General features: G+C 41.0%; 1 protein-coding gene across 2 annotated transcripts in view; it reads right to left on the bottom strand.

The window, feature by feature from the left end:
• The window catches only part of SMOC2 (SPARC related modular calcium binding 2), a 133047-nt gene that overhangs the window by 68215 nt on the left and 45920 nt on the right, over positions 1-18912 (bottom strand). The window contains exons 2-4 of one of the 2 annotated variants that reach the window (XM_083606083.1): positions 17953-18124; positions 1561-1667; positions 694-793 (exon numbers count right to left, since the gene is read on the bottom strand). In XM_083606083.1, coding sequence (XP_083462209.1) covers positions 694-793; positions 1561-1667; positions 17953-18124 — 379 coding nt within the window. Of the gene's footprint in view, positions 1-693; positions 794-1560; positions 1668-4494; positions 4926-17952; positions 18125-18912 lie in introns of those variants that run through there. The other variant, XM_083606084.1, reaches the window with a different exon arrangement.

Below are 18912 nucleotides of genomic sequence, written 5' to 3'. Positions count from 1 at the left end.
TCCAGCCCAAGAAGCTACCATAGGCAAGAGTGGGGGAAAGTGAGGTGGGACAGTGGGGGAAAAGAAATGCAGTTTTGTTTGTAGGGCCACCTTAAACCTTCTTAAACCTTGACGCTGTGTTGGATCTCCAAATGCCCCCATAAAGTGATGTTTGGAGAATCTTAGGATTCAGAGGTGAAACATGGAATTGGCTGTTTGGCTTGTAAGACTGCGGACCGAATGGTGGGTTGAATTTGGGATTGAATTTGATCCCATGTGGGCCTGCCCTAAATATCGGTCTGAGGTCATTTAAGTTTTTCACGGAAGATCTATAAAACTACAATCTTCTTTTAATGACTTCAGTAGGAAATTAGTTTGCTGTTTGAAGTACTGTTGGCTATTACGTTGGGACATGAGGTTCATCCAAATCCAAAGTTCATAACTCCACTCATATGATGGGAAACCAAACCACATGGAATCCAAGAAGGAAGAAAAATCATCTAATCCAGTGTGAGGCTTAAAAGCCAACCTTAACAGAGAATTAGTTGAGCTTTTCAGGAAAGCTGAAATGTCTATCTATGAGTGTAGGAAATTTCCATTACTGCACCAGATGTAGGATCTTTTCTTTCCCGGTAAACGATATGTTTATAGCCGGATTAAAACAGTCAAATAAAAAGTTGAATAGATTCTTTTAGGCATGATATATGTTTTTACCTGGGCAACGTGGAGTTTTATGTGCCACGGCTGTACCACTGATGGGACGACCATTGGAAGTGACACACCAACAGTAGCCTGTGTAGCTGTGGCACTGAACCTGTCAGAAAACAACACAAAGTATATGTAACAGAACATGCACAGTTTAGCGTTTCAAATTTTCGTTAAAAACAGTTTTATCAATTAGCTACTATACTCTGCCATAATCATCTATATTACCATTAAAGGTAAAGGGACCCCTGACAATTAAGTCCAGTTGCAAACGACTCTGGGGTTGTGGTGCTCATCTCGCTTTACAGGCCAAGGGAGCTAGCGTTTCTCTGCTTCCGTAGACAGTTTTTCTGGGTCATGTGGCCAGCATGACTAAGCCACTTCAGACCTAATACCCAGAGTTTTATCTAGTGTCAATGACCTCCACCCCCCACCCACCCACCCCCGTAGGACATGGGATGCAATCTGGGACTCAGCTGAGAGGGGACAAAACCTGATGTTCACCCCAGACTTTGGAAATCAACAAGGACACATTTAGTCTTTAACTGTACTTTCAAAGCATAATCATGTACTTTCTCCCAGATGGACAGGAAAGAGCTGGAGAAATATCGCTTCATAATGTTGTTGACTATAGTCAAGTGTGAGACCCACACGTCACACAGTTCACTGGCCTTAAGCTAAGAGTTCAGGTCTGACTTTCCCAAGTTTATAAAGGCATATATATTCCTTTTAGCTGTTTTAAAATATGAACTGTGACATCAGAGCCAACCCATAGTTACTCTAAGTCAGAAAAATGAGCTCTTGCAACCAAATGCAACAGATATAAATCTGAATTGATAGACATGCCAGATAAAGAGTCAAGAGTTTTCAGCCAACCTGGCTGTAAGTGCCATCATCGTTGCATTCTGGAATAAACACTTGCTGGAACTCCTTGCGTGCTTGTTCCTGAGTGTACTTCCTCTCTGCCACACATCTTGAAAGATCTAAAGAAAGGGAGGGGGGAAAGCAATACAATGTTAGTGCCTGTGTACATCAGAATACCATAAAATAGAATAGGTGTGAGTGATACCGAATCCATAGGCTGGTTCTGCACAGCTTCCTTTTCTCCTTGAATATTCAGAGCAAGTCTTCAGCCAGGGAAACTGAGGAAACACCCAAAAGGAATATAATACTCATCCTCTGATCCAGATGACCATGAAGTATACGTTGCAAAATTGTATGGATCCTTGCTCCATTTTTGCAATAACAACAGCCACACATGCCATAACGTACCAGAAGGCCTTTTTTTTTTTTTTTGGTACTGTGCCTCTGAAATATAGCTTGCTTGAAAAAACAACAACATGTATCTCATTTGTGGTTAATATTTCTCTGTCATGCCAAGTTTCATACATTTGGAGGGGGGGGGTTGAAATAGAAATGTGTTCGTCTTGTAATGCTCAGGCATATATTGAATCAAGCAGCAGTCCCCCTCATCCCATTAAGTTTTTCTCTGGCTTGGGTCTTAATCTGAGCCAGAAAAGAACCCCCTGACCTTGATTCTCTGTCCCCTGTTCACATATCTGTTCTGACCATGAAAACTGCAACAAGAGTAGCAGCAGAGAAGGAGCTATAAAATGCCTCCCACTCACACCCCAGATGCCAGAGACACTGGCAAATGCAGTTTTCTACATCTTCCAGGGTCACCGAGACACTAAGATTCCAGAAAGAAGGAAAAGGAGAAATATGGCTGTGGCCTTTCAGTACTGCTGCTGTTACCACTTCTGTAACTGCCACTAGACTGGGAAAATGACAAAGAAATATGTTAATCAGAAAGGGCAGCACTTAGGCATGGAGTGGGGGAAGGATAAGGGAACCATGGTGTGCTCCTGATGATGTCATCGGAAGGACAGCAGAATTCCTGAATTTTGATCTAGGCATGAAAAATCAAAGCTGTATTTCCAGTCTTCCAGGAAATAGTTGACTTTACCAGCACCAGGACCACAGGAATTTGCCCAAAAGAAAAGAAAAAAACTATGCACTTTTGCAAGCATCATATTTAATACTGTAATGACTTCTATAGCCAATTCCTGTTACTGTAATTAAGTACTGCGCTATTAAAGTCCATTATGAATATAAGATCTGAACACCAAGTAGAAATCAAATGGATTCATTAACTAGCATACATACTTAATTAATGCTGTAAAAGTATCTGATTCTGTGATGAGTTCCCTGCTCCCCTGGATTCACAGTTCAACTTACTTTGAAATCCTATGAAGCCTATCCTGAAATCCTTACCCCATCATTCTCCACCACCCCCACCCCTGCCCCAAAGGGACTAGGTGTTTTCTTTCAATACTTGCTTCTGTTAAATCTGTTGAGTATAACTGGTTTAATTGACACTAAAATGGGAATGCCTATGTGTATTGGTGAAAGGGTTTAACTGGTATATTCCATTGAAACTAAATTATAACAAGAAGAGCTCTCTCTCTCAGCTTTAACTGAGTTGATAATTAATTGTTGTTCTCTAGCAGCTAACATGTGAGTGATTAACCTTAGATCATGTGAGAATAAAGAAAAGAGCCACCACCCTTTCAAGATGGTGAGGCTCCGTGGAGTAGGGATATAAATGAAGCTCTCCAGGTAAACTGCTCCAAGCTAAAGGGGCTGGAATGCAGGAAATGAAGAGGGGGGGGGGACAGAGCAAGAGTGAGGGTGCTATGTTTATCAGCTCTGATTACATTAAAGTCATTTCTAATATGCTGAGCCTGTGCTGGACACCTCAAGTTATTGTATGGATTTTTTATGCGTCTTTGATGCTTTTGTTTTTGAAGGTAGTTCTGCAAGCAAATATTTACCGTATTTTTTGCACCATAACACTCACTTTTTTCCTCCTAGAAAGTAAGGAGAAATGTCTGTGCGTGTTATGGAGGGAATGCCTACGGGTGGCATCCCTACGGATTTTTCTCCTCTAAAAACTACGTGCGTGTCATGGTCGGGTGCGTCTTATAGAGCGAAAAATACGGTAATTAAGCTTATGGCCTTAGTAATGTTTTTCTTCCAAAAGGACTCAGTTACTGTGCATCTAGTCACTTCAAACTGCAACATTAATATCTGCAGTAAAAAGTGCACTTCGTTTTCTTGGACTCCCCAGACTCCATGAGTCCTTTTGAAGATATTTGGGAGGTTTTTTTTTACACATATATGCAGTGCTTTTTTTCTTAAAAAAATAAAATGTTTAGGGGTACTCTCATTTTGACTCAAGAAAATCACCATTTTATAGCTCAAATCGGGAAAAATTAATACAGTAAATGGACAAAAGTACAAAGATTCACAAAATGTTTAGGGGTATGAGTACCTCTGCATTCCCCCAGAAAAAAGCACTGCATATATGGAAGTTCAAAGGCTTATCACTCCTGTACTTGAAACTGCAACGCTGGGGGAATTTAAAAAAGTTCAGTTTAAATATGGACAACATTTAATGACAAATTTCTGCTTTCCAAAAAGTGAAACTTCCTACTCTCATTAGAAGTACATTTTGGTTTTTGGAAGGAAAAATCCCTCATATCTGAGGCATCTGATGAAGTGGGCCCTGGTCCATCAAAGCATCTGCCACAATAAATCCATTCATCTTTACGGTGCCATGAGACCCTTTTTTTCCTTATAAAGGCCAGTTTCTTAAATTCACACCAAAGGCTCTTGCTGTAGTTGGGCTCTGCTGTGGTAGTCAACTGCCAATGTTTCAAAAAGTAAGAATAAAATACAACTGCTTTGCCCAGCTTTCATACCGTACGCCTTATCCTAAGCTTATAAGTTTGCTTATACATTACTTACTAGCATGTGGTTTTAATGGAGAGAGTGTTTCAACTGAAAATAAATCTCTCCTTTGGTGGACTTCTGTCTTCATTTTTAGTGCAGCATGTGGTTTAAATGTCAAAAGGAAAAGTGATCTAAATTCCAGGACGCGAGGGCTCCAATCCTCGACGCACTTTGTCAGGAGAAAGCCCCACTGAGATGCATTGCGCCTATTCGCCCAAAGAATGTGTGAAGGATTGCATCCAAGCTCTCTCATACAAGGCTGATAGTATTATAAATCAGTTCTTATATAGGAATTATCACTGAAGGGTGCCAGAGAGATGAATTCCTATAGATTTCTCCTGACTGAAACATCCTTCTTTGCAGTCTATCTAATATTCCAGGAGTTTACAGAGAGTTAAATCTGATGGAACATGACACCTGCAGTCTGATGTTTCTGGAATTATTCAAGCATAGTGTTATGTACTGAGCTTGGATCCTAGAACAATAGGCAGGTAGGATCCTAGAAGGCAGCAACCTGATTGGTCTGTAGGAGCCGCCCAATCTGGCTCTAGGAGGAAGTGAATCAACAACCTGATTGGCCTGCAGGAACAGTCAATCACACGGGACTCATGGTGTAAATAATGTATATATAGTCAGAGGTTTGGGAGGGAAGCACTGACTCACTGTTTACCATGAGCTGAAATAAAGAGCATCAAATCAACACTCAACCCTGAGTATATTTCACACAGGAAGCTGCCTCCTACTGTCATGGAGCTGAAGTGCGTGTTTCTATCTCAAGACAAAGAATGTTTCAGTGTTGTTCTTCTGCCTGTTTAGGGCAGGGGTGGAGAACCTGTGGCCCTCCAGATACTGTCGTACAACAGTTCCCACCATCTGTGACCATTGGCCATGTTGCCTGGGGATGATGGGAGTCCAACAACATCTAGAGGGCCATAACTTTCCTATTCATAGTTTAGGGCACTGGTTTTCAAATGCAGGTGTTTATTAAAGGTTCATCAGATTTCCTCACAATTAGTTATATGGAAAGTTCCACATCTTGTCCTCTTCATGAACCAACCATGAGTTGGATCATATGCCTTAGCTTTACAGTGAGTTCCACCTCCGAGGGCCTTCTCGTGGTTCCCTCACGGCAAGAAGTAAAGCTACAGGGAACCAGGCAGAGGACCTTCTCAGTAGTGGCGCCCACCCTGTGGAATGTCCTCCCATCAGATGTCAAGGAAATAGACAACTATCTGACTTTTAGAAGACATCTGAAGGTATCCCTGTTTAGGGAAGTTTTTAATGTTTGCTGTTTTATCGTGTTTTTAATATTTTGTTGGGAGCCGCCCACAGTGGCTGGGAAAACCCAGCCAGATGAGCAGGGTATAAATAATAATAAGTTGTTGTTGTTGTTGTTGTTGTTGTTGTCACAGTCTGGTTGGATTTGTGCATTTAATCCTAGGTATCTCATTGAATGGCAAAGGTGAAAATACATGTTTTTACAAATGGACTTGTTTCAAAGATGGGTATTTTTTCCCTCAGCAAAAAAATTCCATACAGGCCAGGCCCCATTTAAATGGGGCAAAGCAAGCTTACTCTGTTTTCTCTAGACCAGTGAGTATTCATGTACAAGATATTATACTCATTTCTGCAGTTATCTATCTTTTTTATTTTATAAACAGAAATTCCTACTCAACAGATCAAAATAATACTTATCACTGAGAAAAGACTACTTAGAAAGTGACTAAAGTGAAATGTTTGAAGTAAAATATACCCTAAGGGCAAGCCACAGACGCTTAGCTGTTCTTGAACCAAACGGAGAGATTTTCTTAAATCTGTAAAGATTTGAACAGATGGGACTAATATTAAGTCACACAATTTGGATACTTCTAAGATTTCCCTCTGCACCCACTCACCCACTTTATATGGATGTTTCCGTTTTCTGGCTTCTCCTCCTCCCCCGCCGCCCTGCCGCCCCAGTTTTCAGAATGCCGAATTTCGGTGACATCTTGTGGAAGCATCTGCACAAGCTTTAAGTTGGTTTTATACCAGTTAAACCAGGGATGGGGAACCTGTGGCCCTCCAGTTCCAATCAGCCATCATGGCTAATGGTCTCTTGAGTAAAGGTGAGGTATAAATGTAATAATAAATATATAATTTAATAGAGATGCTCCCCCACACTGCTGAGCCATTTCCATATTTTAAAAGACAGGCAGCTGCAAAATTTGAAAGATGCAACAAGCCTGGCAAGGTGATCCATAAATGACAGCACCAACATTTCAGCATTCAGTGGTGTGTTCTTCAAAGTACATTTCACCATCCACATACGATGCTCGCACAAAAATTCAGGTCTTGGGGGTGGGAAATAAATTTGATTCAGTTTGCATTTCAATATGAACCTGCCTAATTCACACTTTCTGAAACATTATGCAGATTAAAATATAGCCATAATATGAAAAATGCACTGTTCTGAATTTTGCAATGCTATGTTTCGTTCAATTAATGTGCACAAAAATGCAGGCAATGGGGTAAACTATGCATAAAGATGCATATATTAACGAAAATAACTTACAAAAACTCATCTCACAGGAAATTGCTTTACAAAAATCTGTGCATTAAGCACAATTGCATACAAAAATGTGTCTGTTAGGAAAAATTCACACTGAAAGACTGATCAATTTTTATGAGGATTTTATTTGAATGAAAGCAAGCAAGCAAGCAAACTGATGTGTAAATGTGAAGAACTAGACTTGGAGCAATGAAAAGCTGAATGAGAGGAAATGAAATTGACAAATTTGCCCATCCATGCCCTCATACCTTTGGCAGAACTGCAGAACTGGAAGTATGTGTCTTCTATGTCTGAGTAAGGCCTTCTCTCACTAAAAATGAACAAATGGCCACCAGGTGGGGTGTCACGCTCAGCGGGAACAATCACACACCCCTTTCATGTACTCACTGAACATGCAAGGGAACTCCTAATGAGGAGAGAACAGCTATACATCTACAGAGAGGTTAAGTTTGGCCTCAGACTTTCAGGTGCTATTTTAAAACACACACACAACCCCATAATGTTCATATATTAAAACTAGGGGTGTTCAGCACTCACATAAAAGTTTAGCATTTCCACACACATGCAAACACAGAAGGGCTGGTGTGTAGTGCCAGAAGCAGCAGGCCATTTCTACCTCTTTTAAAAAAGCAAAATGCTGCATTCTGGATCTCCGCAAAGAGACAAAGTTATCTAAGTTGGAGTGTTCTTCCATTGGCACCTAAACAGAGCCTACCTCTGAGCAATTCCCATTTGCAACCACTCAGCAATTTAGATATTTACTAAATCTTTGTGATAAAATAAGGAATGCTCCACTGGAATCTTGCTCGGTGAGAAAATATTTTTCACCTTCTTTCGGCACCAGCATAAATTCTGGTGAAGTTTGACTGTTGTTTTTTTCTAATTCTGCCTGAAAGCCACAGTTCCTTCTGTTTATTCCTCTCTGCTTTGTGATGGAGTCACAATTCTGTCTAAAACAAGAGTGTCTGTGCAGGTCTTGGACTGGTGACTGGAAGTTTATTGGCTTGATGGAGGCCAATAAACTGAGGCAGAATCCTGATAAGATGGTGGTGCTGTGAGTGGGTATGCGGCCCCTAGAGGAACCAGTTCATAGCCTGGGAGTACCCTTGGATTCCAATCTGTTCCTGAAGTTCCAATTGGCTTCTGTGGCTAGCAGTGCTTATGCCCAGCTTAGGCTAGTTTGCCAGCTATGGCCATTCCTTGCCCTGGATTGCTGGGCCCCAAATGTCTGAGCTCTAGACATCTCCCACCTGAAATACTGCAATGGGCTCTACATGTGGTTGCCTCTGAAGCTGGTTCAGAATCTGCAGCTATTCTGAGGATGGCAATGGTTTGGTTGCAAAGTGTCACAGGTCCTGAAAGTGCTGAAAATGCCAGGCCCAATTCAAGGTTTGGCATGAACACCCAAAATGGCCTTGGACCCAAGTACCTTCACGAATAGGAACTATCTCAGGTATAGTTGTATGAATAGTTAATTCAAGCACACAGGCAGGTGAAAGTATTCCTTTGTTTGTAGCTAATCTTCTTACAGAGACATCACCTTGCCAACAAAGGTCTGTGTAGTTAAAGCTATGGTTTCCCCAGTAGTGATGTATGGAAGTGAGAGCTGGACCATAAAGAAGGCTGATCGCCGAAGAATTGATGCTTTTGAATTATGGTGCTGGAGGAGACTCTTGAGAGTCCCATGGACTGCAAGAAGATCAAATCTATCCATTTCTTAAGGAAATCAGCCCTGAGTGCTCACTGGAAGGACAGATCCTGAAGCTGAGACTGCAATACTCTGGCCACCTCATGAGAAGAGAAGACTCCCTGGAAAAGACCCTGATGTTGGGTAAGATGGAGGGCACAAGGAGAAGGGGATGACAGAGGATGAGATGGTTGGATAGTGTTCTCGAAAATACCAGCATGAGTTTGACCAAACTGCGGGAGGCAGTGGAAGACAGGAGTGCCTGGTGTGCTCTGGTCCATGGGGTCACGAAGAGTCGGACACGACTAAACGACGAAACAATAACAACAATCTTCTAACAAAACACTTTTCAGGTTATGGTGAAAGTTCCCTCAGCACCACCGCAGAGAACTGAAAACCTGAACAGACTGAAACTGCTTTACCAACACCAGTGAGATATATAGTATTTCAGAACAAAACGGAACCACGTTGGCCAGTGCATACAATGAAGATCCCTTTTCAGCGGCCAACACTGAACATATTTGTTAGGGTATACCTTATGGTTGCCAGATTTATTCTTTATTTTAAAAGGCTGTTCCTTATTTTGGAACATAGCAAGCCAACAAGGCATAAATAGATGTCGTTTAGTCTAGAACATTAGAGCTAAATGTAGTATTCAGCACCTCTGTGTCCATAAGCAACACTGAAGTGCAATTAACAGGGAAACATTTATGGCCATGATTATTGACAAACAAAGGCTGCTTTGAGATCTGGTCCCTGACACGAAAAGTTGTCGAGAAATATGTAGTCGTTGGCATCACTTGGGAATTTACTGGCCTTGCAGAATGCCCAAGCTGAAAGTTCCATTTTTTGCCCAGAATCTGAAAGTAAACTTGGCATAGACTGTTCTGCATTTGAGCTCTCCGAACCACCAAAAAAACAAATTTATGGGCAGAAAGGCCAAAATATCTTTGGGAGAAAAAAAAAGTTAAAATGGATCCAACTTAAAATGCCACTTCTTCCAATCCACCCACTGGATCTGTTCAGTTGGGAAATGAGCCGCTGGCAACAGAACATTGTTCTCTTGACAGTGCCCCAGAAAGAGAAATCTGTTTTTCCTCCACTAGACACGTCTGTTATAGATATTGCACACACGGAGACAAGACACAGTAAGCTGGCAGCGATTGCAGACTTGGGATTTGAAGATGCTGAGGTGTGAGGTGAAGAGATGCTACTCAAGCACTAAAACCCTCCACCTCAATTAACAGTTAACAGTTGTGAGACCCTGGAGAGAGAAAACGGGCCTTTTGCTTGCATATATAGAATGCTACACAAAACAATCTAATTCTTCTCTTGATTCCACAATAAAATTGGACAGAAGGTAAGGGGAATCTGTGGCCCTTCAGGTGGTGTTGAACTACAGTTCCCATCATCACTGACCATTGACCATGCCGGCTAGGGCTGATGGGAGTTGAACAACAACAGGTGTGCCCAGCTAAAGACAAACTTTCATCATCCATGACCATTGCCTACATTGGCAGAGATGCATGAGCCTTGCAGTCCGCAATGTCTAGGGGGCACCTTGTTTGCTAACCTTGCATTAGGGTTCTTGCTTCATTATTATTAGATAGCTGCCAAAATGGAGGTAAATGCTAGAGAGACAGGTAACTCAACCACCACCTGAAATTAGTTAAGTGCCTTGCACCTTGATAGCAGCATCCTTGAAATGTAACCCATCCATTCTATGCAATATTCACCATCCAGTCATTGAAACAATTTTATTGTTTTTCGTTTATGAGTTCGGGGTTTTTTTGTATTTTATCTTATTTTTACCTTATTGTATACCACTACAGCAGATTTTGGCTGTGAAATGGTTTATAAATCTGAAAATACAAGAAGTAAATAAATAAAATTAAGCTAAAGGCTAACTGCTATATGATGGCATCAGCTTCCAACAGCTGGAGACGTTTGGGGAAAATATATGGCCAGATCTAGATGCGGTTTATTTATTCATACAACCTACATGCCAAATTCTATGAGGTGCCTTCCACTAGTCTCTGAGCACATGATCACTGCGCAACTACTCCAGTGCTTTGAAAAGAGAAGTCAATGGCTGTAAAAATGAAATAAAAATTAATTAATTATAATATAATGGACACAGAAAGAACTAGTAGGATCCAGTGGATGAGCAACAACCTAGAAATAAGACTTAAGTTAGGCACAATCTGTGGTTTGCAAGTTCTCTCCGGCTAACCTCATAATTAGCAAGGTTTTTCCAAGCTTTCCCAGAAAACTTTTGGAGAAATATTGGGATCTTACCAAGGGTTATCCGAGAGCCTTTAAAAAATAAAATAAAATAAAGCCTGAGAGTGCTCTCTGCCAGCTTTCTCTACCGATCACAGCCCTTTCCATAAACTTCACAATGTGAAGGGATGGAGTTAGAAGCAGGGAAGGCTTGTGTGCAAGGCTTCAGCAACAGACTCCTCACTAGGGCTGGAGAAGAAATTTGATTCAGTTCCTATTTAAAGCTACATTTATTAAATTTTCACTTTCTGAAACTCTGCAAACCCAAACAAAGCTAGCCTTCAAAATTCACACTTAACTGAATTTTCCAATGTAGTTCTCCAGCCAACCAATGTTTATAAAAAGGCATATATTAGAGGGAAGTTTGCATTAAAATGAAGTGATTAGCGAAGATAGCTTACAGAAATGCATTAAACTGCGGGAAATTGCTTGCATAAATATGTACTTTATGCACATTAGTCAAAGCTCCATATGTCTCTTAATGAACAGATTGTATATGTGTTCATTATGAGACATTCACAATGCCGGTGAATTTTCATGAGGGCTAGTTTCATTCTGTATTTTAAAAAACGAATCACTAATTGCTGCAAAAATCTAGAAGGCTGAATTTAAGATTGAAAAAAATGAGAAGCTGATAGAATGAAAATTATCAGATGCTCCCATCCCTATTCCTTACTTTATGGATTAATCCAGTGCTTGTCAAAGAGTGTGGCAGACCACACTGGTGTGGCAGAAGAGGATGGCAAGTGTGGTGGGAAAATTCAAGGACAATCAATGTTCTATTTTGCAAATGATTCTTGTTCTTATGAAGCTGCATTGTTTTATACTTTCTAGATGTCCCATAACCATGTTATAAAGTAGTTGTTTTCTGTGTTATAAATCAAACACTGCTGAGAGTTGTTTTGTTTTGTTTTTCAATGTATTTCTTATCAATTGAAAATTTGGTCTCTACACTTCTTAAATCTACAAAATTAGGCTAGAAAGTGCATTCTGGGGAAGTCTCTAGTACTGTGACATCTGGTTCCAGGCTTGCGAGGAAGTGAAATCATCCCCCAAAGCGGAAAATATTAGGGAGGAAACTAATAATAATTTAGGATAATCAAAGAGCAATTTTTTCTATTGTTTTAGTCTGAATCGTTTTTTCAGGGAGGGGGTTTGTGCTAGGAACACCTTCTGTCATTCCTTTCTGCAAAACCCTTTAATGCTCCCCCGATTGTATAATTTTTTTAAGGATAGTTATTGAAAGCTCTCCCTTATGGTCATCTGCTAGGAGCGGTTGGTCTGAGAAACATAGAAAGAACAAAGATATCCTGCAAATAATTTTCATTGTTTTTAGTTTTTACCCAGGCCTTAATAACACTTCCCTCATAACCTTGTGGAATTCTATTCAAATATACACACCCACACCTTCTTCTTCTTCTTCTTCTTAAGGAATATAATTAACAAAAAGAACAGAAGTAATTTCCCTTCCTGGAACTGTATCTGACATTCTAGTCATCTGGTGGTTAAGGGAATAAATATTCTGAAGAAAACAAAAGAATAACAGAGCTGGCTGGGACTCCCTTGGCCTTTAGGAACCACCCATTGCTTTGTGGCAGGCGTCACTAAACCTAAACGCTGTCTGACAGATTTTAGCTAAATATGGAAAACAGAGAAGAAAATGAAGTGGGTAACAATGAAATCTTGGCTTTTGCATCTAATGCTCATATTTTTTGGGGGGGTGGGGTGCCATATTTTTACTATTTTGACCTTATTGCACATATTGAATTATTACTTCTAAACAGAGTCTGTGTCCTATGCTTACTCAGGGTTTGGAAGAAGACTACCTTTTCCATGCTGAAAGAAAAGGCAGAATGTGAGAAAACCCCTCAACAAAACTCTGTGAGTGTGTTTTGTGTGTGCCTGTGAGGGCCATCATGTGTGCCAAAAGGAAGGGAGGGGGACCTAGAAAAAAGTTGTTTAGTTATTTATTTTGAATTCTTCTGGTCCGCCCTTCATCCTAAAATCCCATGGCGGGTTACAACAACAGCTGCACAAAACTATAAAAATTATGACAATAAAATAACAGTTCTCATAAAAATAAAAACATTCTGTCAGTTCCTGGGATCTAGGCATCCCACAGCATTAAAAGGCTTGCCAAAAGAGTTTTTATCTGGTCTTCAGCTGGCACGTGTAGCTGGCTATGTTCATGCCAGTTGAACCTCAAGGTGATGTCATGGGACAGTTATGCTTCCACTGTAACATGCTCCCTGAAAACCCAAACCCAAATTCTGGAAAGGAAAGATCCATTTGGATTGATCACAGTGAAGGAGCTTCAAAACCAGGTTCAATATTCTCATACGGGGTGGGGAATCTGTGGTCCTCTAGACTCCAACTCCCATCATCCATGATCATTAGCCATGCTGACTGAGGTTCATGGGAGTTGCATCATTAACAATATCTTCTGGAGGGTCTACCTTCTGTGTCCAGGGCAGCTGTTTACCAGCTCCATCTGGTACGCAGACTCAGACCCTACCTGCCAGCGGACTGTCTCGCCAGAGTGGTGCATGCTCTAGTTATCTCTCGCTTGGACTACTGCAATGTGCTCTACATGGGGCTACCTTTGAAGGTGATGCGGAAACTACAACTAATCCAGAATGCAGCAGCTAGACTGGTGACTGGGAGCAGCCGCTGAGACCACAGAACACTGGTCTTGAAAGACCTACATTGGCACCCAGTACGTTTCCGAACACAATTCAAAGTGTTGGTGCTGACCTTTAAAGCCCTAAATGGCCTCGGTCCAGTATATCTGAAGGAGTGTCTCCACCCCCATCGTTCAGCCCAGACACTGAGGTCCAGCGCCGAGGGCCTTCTGGCAGTTCCATCACTGCAAGAAGCCAAGAACGAGGCAGAGGGCCTTCTTGGTAGCGGCACCCGCCCTGTGGAGTACTCTCCCACCAGATGTCAAAGAGAAAAACAACTACCAGACTTTTAGAAGACACATGAAGGCAGCCCTGTTTAAGGAAGCTTTTAATGTTTGGCGGACTCTTGTATTTTAATATTTTGTTGGAAGCTGCCCAGAGTAGCTGGGGAGACCCAGCCAGATGGGCAGAGTATAAATAAATTATTATTATTATTATTATTATTATTATTATTATTACCCTAAACTGCTTTCATCTTTGCCTTAGGAGAATTGTGAACTATGATTTTAAAACCAAGAGACCCCAAGAATGATCTGAAGGCACTTGATGCAACTCTGCTGCTGAAGCTAACACAATCCGGCTCTGTATACTGCCTGGATGGGCTATATCATGGGTAGGCACACTAAGGCCCGGGGGCTGGATCCGGCCCAATCGCCTTCTAAATCCAGCCCGCGGACGGTCTGGGAATCAGCATGTTTTTGCATAAGTAGAATGTGTGCTTTTATTTAAAATGCATCTCTAGGTTATTTGTGGGGGATAGGAATTCATTCTTTTTCCCTTCAAAATATAGTCCGCCCCCCCCCCAAGGTCTGAGGGAGAGTGGACCAGCCCCCTGCTGAAAAGGTTTGCTGACCTCTGGGCTATATGAACCATATGCAATCTTCCTTTCCACAGAAGGCTCTGAATACTACAATTAAACCACTATTAATGAATTCATTGCACTTAGGTCTGGCTTTCAGCTCCTTGGGGAAACAGCAGGAGAAAAGTCAGTGCAACTAGCAAATAAAAATTTCCTTAGAACTATGGTGTGACTTCCTTTCTTCTTTTGCTGACATTCTATTTAACTTTGTATTCTAGGAGAAGGAAGAATCTCACAAGTACATTGTGGTCTACAGAATTTCCAGTGTATGAAAAGGTCTCCTTTGTGTTGTCAACAGATATAACAGGAGCTTGGATTTCAGAACTCAATTAAGTTTTCTTTGTCACCCTTGAACAAATATGGAGGTAGAGCCAATTAGACAATACAACAGAGCATTATGAAAGAGACTAAGAGAACAAGCAAATTGTTTCATTTAGGACTGAACAGGGATGAGACAGAACGTCTCTTTAACGAATTCTTGGTGCTTTAGGAGCTTTTTGGAGCTAACAGAGATGAGGAATGCATGGCGTGGAAAATTGTCTCCTGGAGGATGTCTCTGTGTGGTCTCTTGTTTTGGATAGAGAGTGAGCAAAGGTAAACCTTTTGTGATCATCGGTATTTATGCATAAAGGATAGCATTGTGCTGAAAATCAAACCCTGCATTTAAGCTGGGAAGCGTATCAAGATTTTTTCCTCAAGCTGGCAACACAAAAACCTGAATAGTTCTGCACCAATTAGCCCAAATGACTTTCAGATTAATCAGAAATGAGAAGCAGAACACTAAATATCAGAACTGGACAGGGAAGAAGTAAGATAGTAGGGTGGGTAGAAGATGGGATGTTGACGAGAAATGATAGATATAGAAGAAGAGTTTGGATCTGATATCCCGCTTTATCACTACCCGAAGGAGTCTCAAAGCTGCTAACATTCTCCTTTCCCTTCCTCCCCCACAACAAACACTCTGTCAGGTGAGTGGGGCTGAGAGACTTCAGAGAAGTGTGACTAGCCCAAGGTCACCCAGCAGCTGCATGTGTAGGAGCGGAGACGTGAACCCGATTCCCCAGATTATGAGTCTACCACTCTTAACCACTACACCACACTGGCTCTCTAGTGCTGTTTCAATCCCTTTCACTGATCTGAAAATAGTTCAGCACAGAAACCAGTTAAGATGCAGTAGTCATATCATTTAATTTGCTTTCACTCTAGTGCAAGCTTCTTCAACCTTGGCCCTCCATGATCCCTAGCTAGCAGGACCAGTGGTCAGGAATGATGGGAATTGTAGTCTCAAAACATCTGGAGGGCCAAGGTTGAGGAAGCCTGCTCTAGTGCCTTTCTATAGAATTACTATTCTCCATTCACTCGTATTTTATGGATAATTTTTGCTGTTGCCAAATTGTTGCAGTCCAGTGTTTTCTGTGTTGTCTTCTGATATTTTTCCTCACACCCATGAGGTGATTTCCCCCCCACCCCAGCAATAAAACATAATTGGAGCACTAATCTATCCAGTTTGGTTGGTCAAAGCACTAACAAGGCTTTTCAGCACTCTTGTGTCTTTAATTAATTAATTAATTAATTAAAAGGCCTGTTTGATTGGCCACCTTGTTTTATTGCTTCTTGTTGATTCCAGCTATGGGATCAGTCATGAACAACTACTTTTAATCACCCAAATGTCAGTTTTTGTTTCCACAATGATGGAAGTATCTAATCACTGATTTCTTCTCATGTTTTTCTTCTCATTTTTTTAGAGAAATAATAAAAAATAGTAGTACAAGAAAATCATTCATTAAGAGGCTATTAATTACTAATCTCCAAGCCCTGGTGAGCAGGAGGCTATTGATCATTCAGGATCTGCAAACACGACACTTTTAATGAACATTTCATTGGACCTTTCCAACAGTGCAATATCCTAGACATGTCTTCTCAGATGGAAGTCCAACTGACATCTTCTTATAAGTAAACTTTATGGGGAAATTTTGACCAGGGAGGAAGGCATTTCTGGATGATATAGTGCCATAATGAGTATATGTTGAAACTATATTCTATTTCTACAAGTTCCAGCTAATTACAGAAAAGCAATACCTCATCAACATTAAAGGGCTGCAGTGTAGAACAGCTGCTGATTGAAGTCATTGGAACTGGTGTACAAGCACTGAATCCCATCCAACAACATGCTCTTCAACACCAGCCATTAGAGTATATAGTGTTAATATCTTCTGAGTCTAATCACACTATCCCATCCCACACCACAGCCTTTAGAACTACTTTGCCATGGAAGACACAAGAGCTACCCACACTGGAAGAATGGCAGACCAAGGTGATAGACTACATGGGACTGGCCGAGATGACTGGCAGAATCCGTGACCAAGGGAAAGAGACGGTGGAAGAAGATTGGAAGAAATTTAAAGTTTACCTTAAGAACTGTTGTAAAATTAATGAGTGTTAAAATGTCTTGGGTAATGCAAAATAGAATTGCAGTGACAAACAATTGGATATGAGAAAAAAGATTTAAAGAAAGTGTTATAAGTAATTGAAATTAGGGGTTGCTGGAAAGATTTAAAACAGGGATGCAGAAAGGGGAGGTATGGGGAAGTCGTTGAAAGAAGGTTTAAGGAAAAAAGGTTAAGAAATTATACGTGTTTATATGTTTGTTTGTTTATGTATTGTGTTGTATTGTCTTTTAATATGTGTTGAAAAACCAATAAAAAATTTATAAAAAAAAAATAGAACTACTTTGCCACATGTTCTCTGGTATGTGATTTTAAAGAAATGTGTGGCAAGTTCTACTCATCACTCGGCAGGTTTGTACAGACGGACAAGGTTATCTAGAGTGTGAATACTCTTAAATGAAAAACATGGCAGCAGCTTGGTAAATTTGGACTGTTTGGGCTCAGTGCTTTTGGCAGATCATATTCAGGATGTGTATACTCAGGATCAGCAAATATTTGAAGGACCTCAACGGTCCTTACAGTGTCCATATACACTAACAGCAATCTCAGCTCTCTGAGAGCTGGTCCTTATGCAGCCAAAACAGCACCAGTGATGCCTGAAATGGAAGAATCAGCAGGATTGGGGAAGCCCTGAGCAAGGTTGTTGAAGAGAAATTATAGATATGGTGCAGTTTAAGCACTTCCACTGATATGCAAGTAGTTCAACACACAAACCATTTAAGTTGCAGTAGTCATGCTCAATGGCCATGAAATATTGGCTGACTCCCCCCCTTTTTTTAGGGGCAGGAGGTTGAAAACTTGGGGGATGAAGAATGGAACAGAATACCCCAAAGAAGAGCACTCAGCACTGCAACATTTCATAATAGGTTCCACTCCTTTTTAAATGAAGACACATTAAGGAGGGTGCTTAAAGCATTAATTCATAACAGGCTTTGTTAAGCCCACAGAAAGAGAAAGAGATTTATTACCTTTGCAGTTGCCCTTGTGGGAGATTTCTAGTTGAGGATCTTTGCATTTTGCCCGTTGGAATTCACACCGGGACAGGAAAGTCCTGCCATCTGAGGCGCACAGCGATTTTTGGGGGGACCCCGTGCATTCCAGGCTGCATTCTTTGTCCTTGTCTTGCTCCACTCTTAAAAACTTTAACAAAACAAAGTGGTGTAAGAGGCTGAAATCTGATCAAGCATTAAAACTCTCCAATAATATTTGGCCTGTCATGCAGCCATCTGATCTCTACCTCACCACCTCCACTCCCCCCAAAACACAAATCCTGGTTGTGAGTTTATTTTTCGAGGAGAAAAAACAGCAAATTAGCACTGCACAATGGTGAGCCTGGTGAGAATCCTAGCACCAGCTGGACTGCTCTGAGTTAGGGGTTCAGGAACAGGCCACAGAACCATGGCCTTTCTTCCCCAGTCTAGTCATAGGGCAGATGGGTATCTCTGCAAGTCCTGCCTCTCTGCAGAAGTGATGCAGGTGAAACAGCCCTCTGGAGTCGCTTTCCTACTTAGATAAGTCTGCTATGTCACAATTCTACTTCAGCTTTTAGATCATGATCCTCTTGACATAGATTAGTTTCCTTTTCATTATGTGCAGTGCCTGGTACCCTTTTAAGTATTTTATAGACACATTAATAATGACAATGAACTGGAGCATAGGAATTTCTGAAGTTATGAATTGACGCCAGTGCAGAAATACTCTTGAGGGACTGGCATAAAAGCAGGAGACTTAATCATTGCCATCTATGGCAAACAGTCACCAGATTTTTCTTAAATGTGAGTGTTTTCCAAAGTAAGCATACGGAGTCTGTGAATTATATCTAACTCCCTGTGTGCATTTTTTTAAATGAAAAAAGAATATGCATCTGTAATAAATCCACTTAATTTTTGAGCGTCAACTGTGCTCTCCTTGCATTTCATCACACTTTA

The sequence above is a fragment of the Podarcis filfolensis genome, assembly GCF_964270895.1.
Source record: "Podarcis filfolensis genome assembly, chromosome: 3".
In the NCBI taxonomy this organism is placed as follows: domain Eukaryota; kingdom Metazoa; phylum Chordata; class Lepidosauria; order Squamata; family Lacertidae; genus Podarcis; species Podarcis filfolensis.
This window is presented reverse-complemented; position numbering and strand designations above follow the sequence as displayed.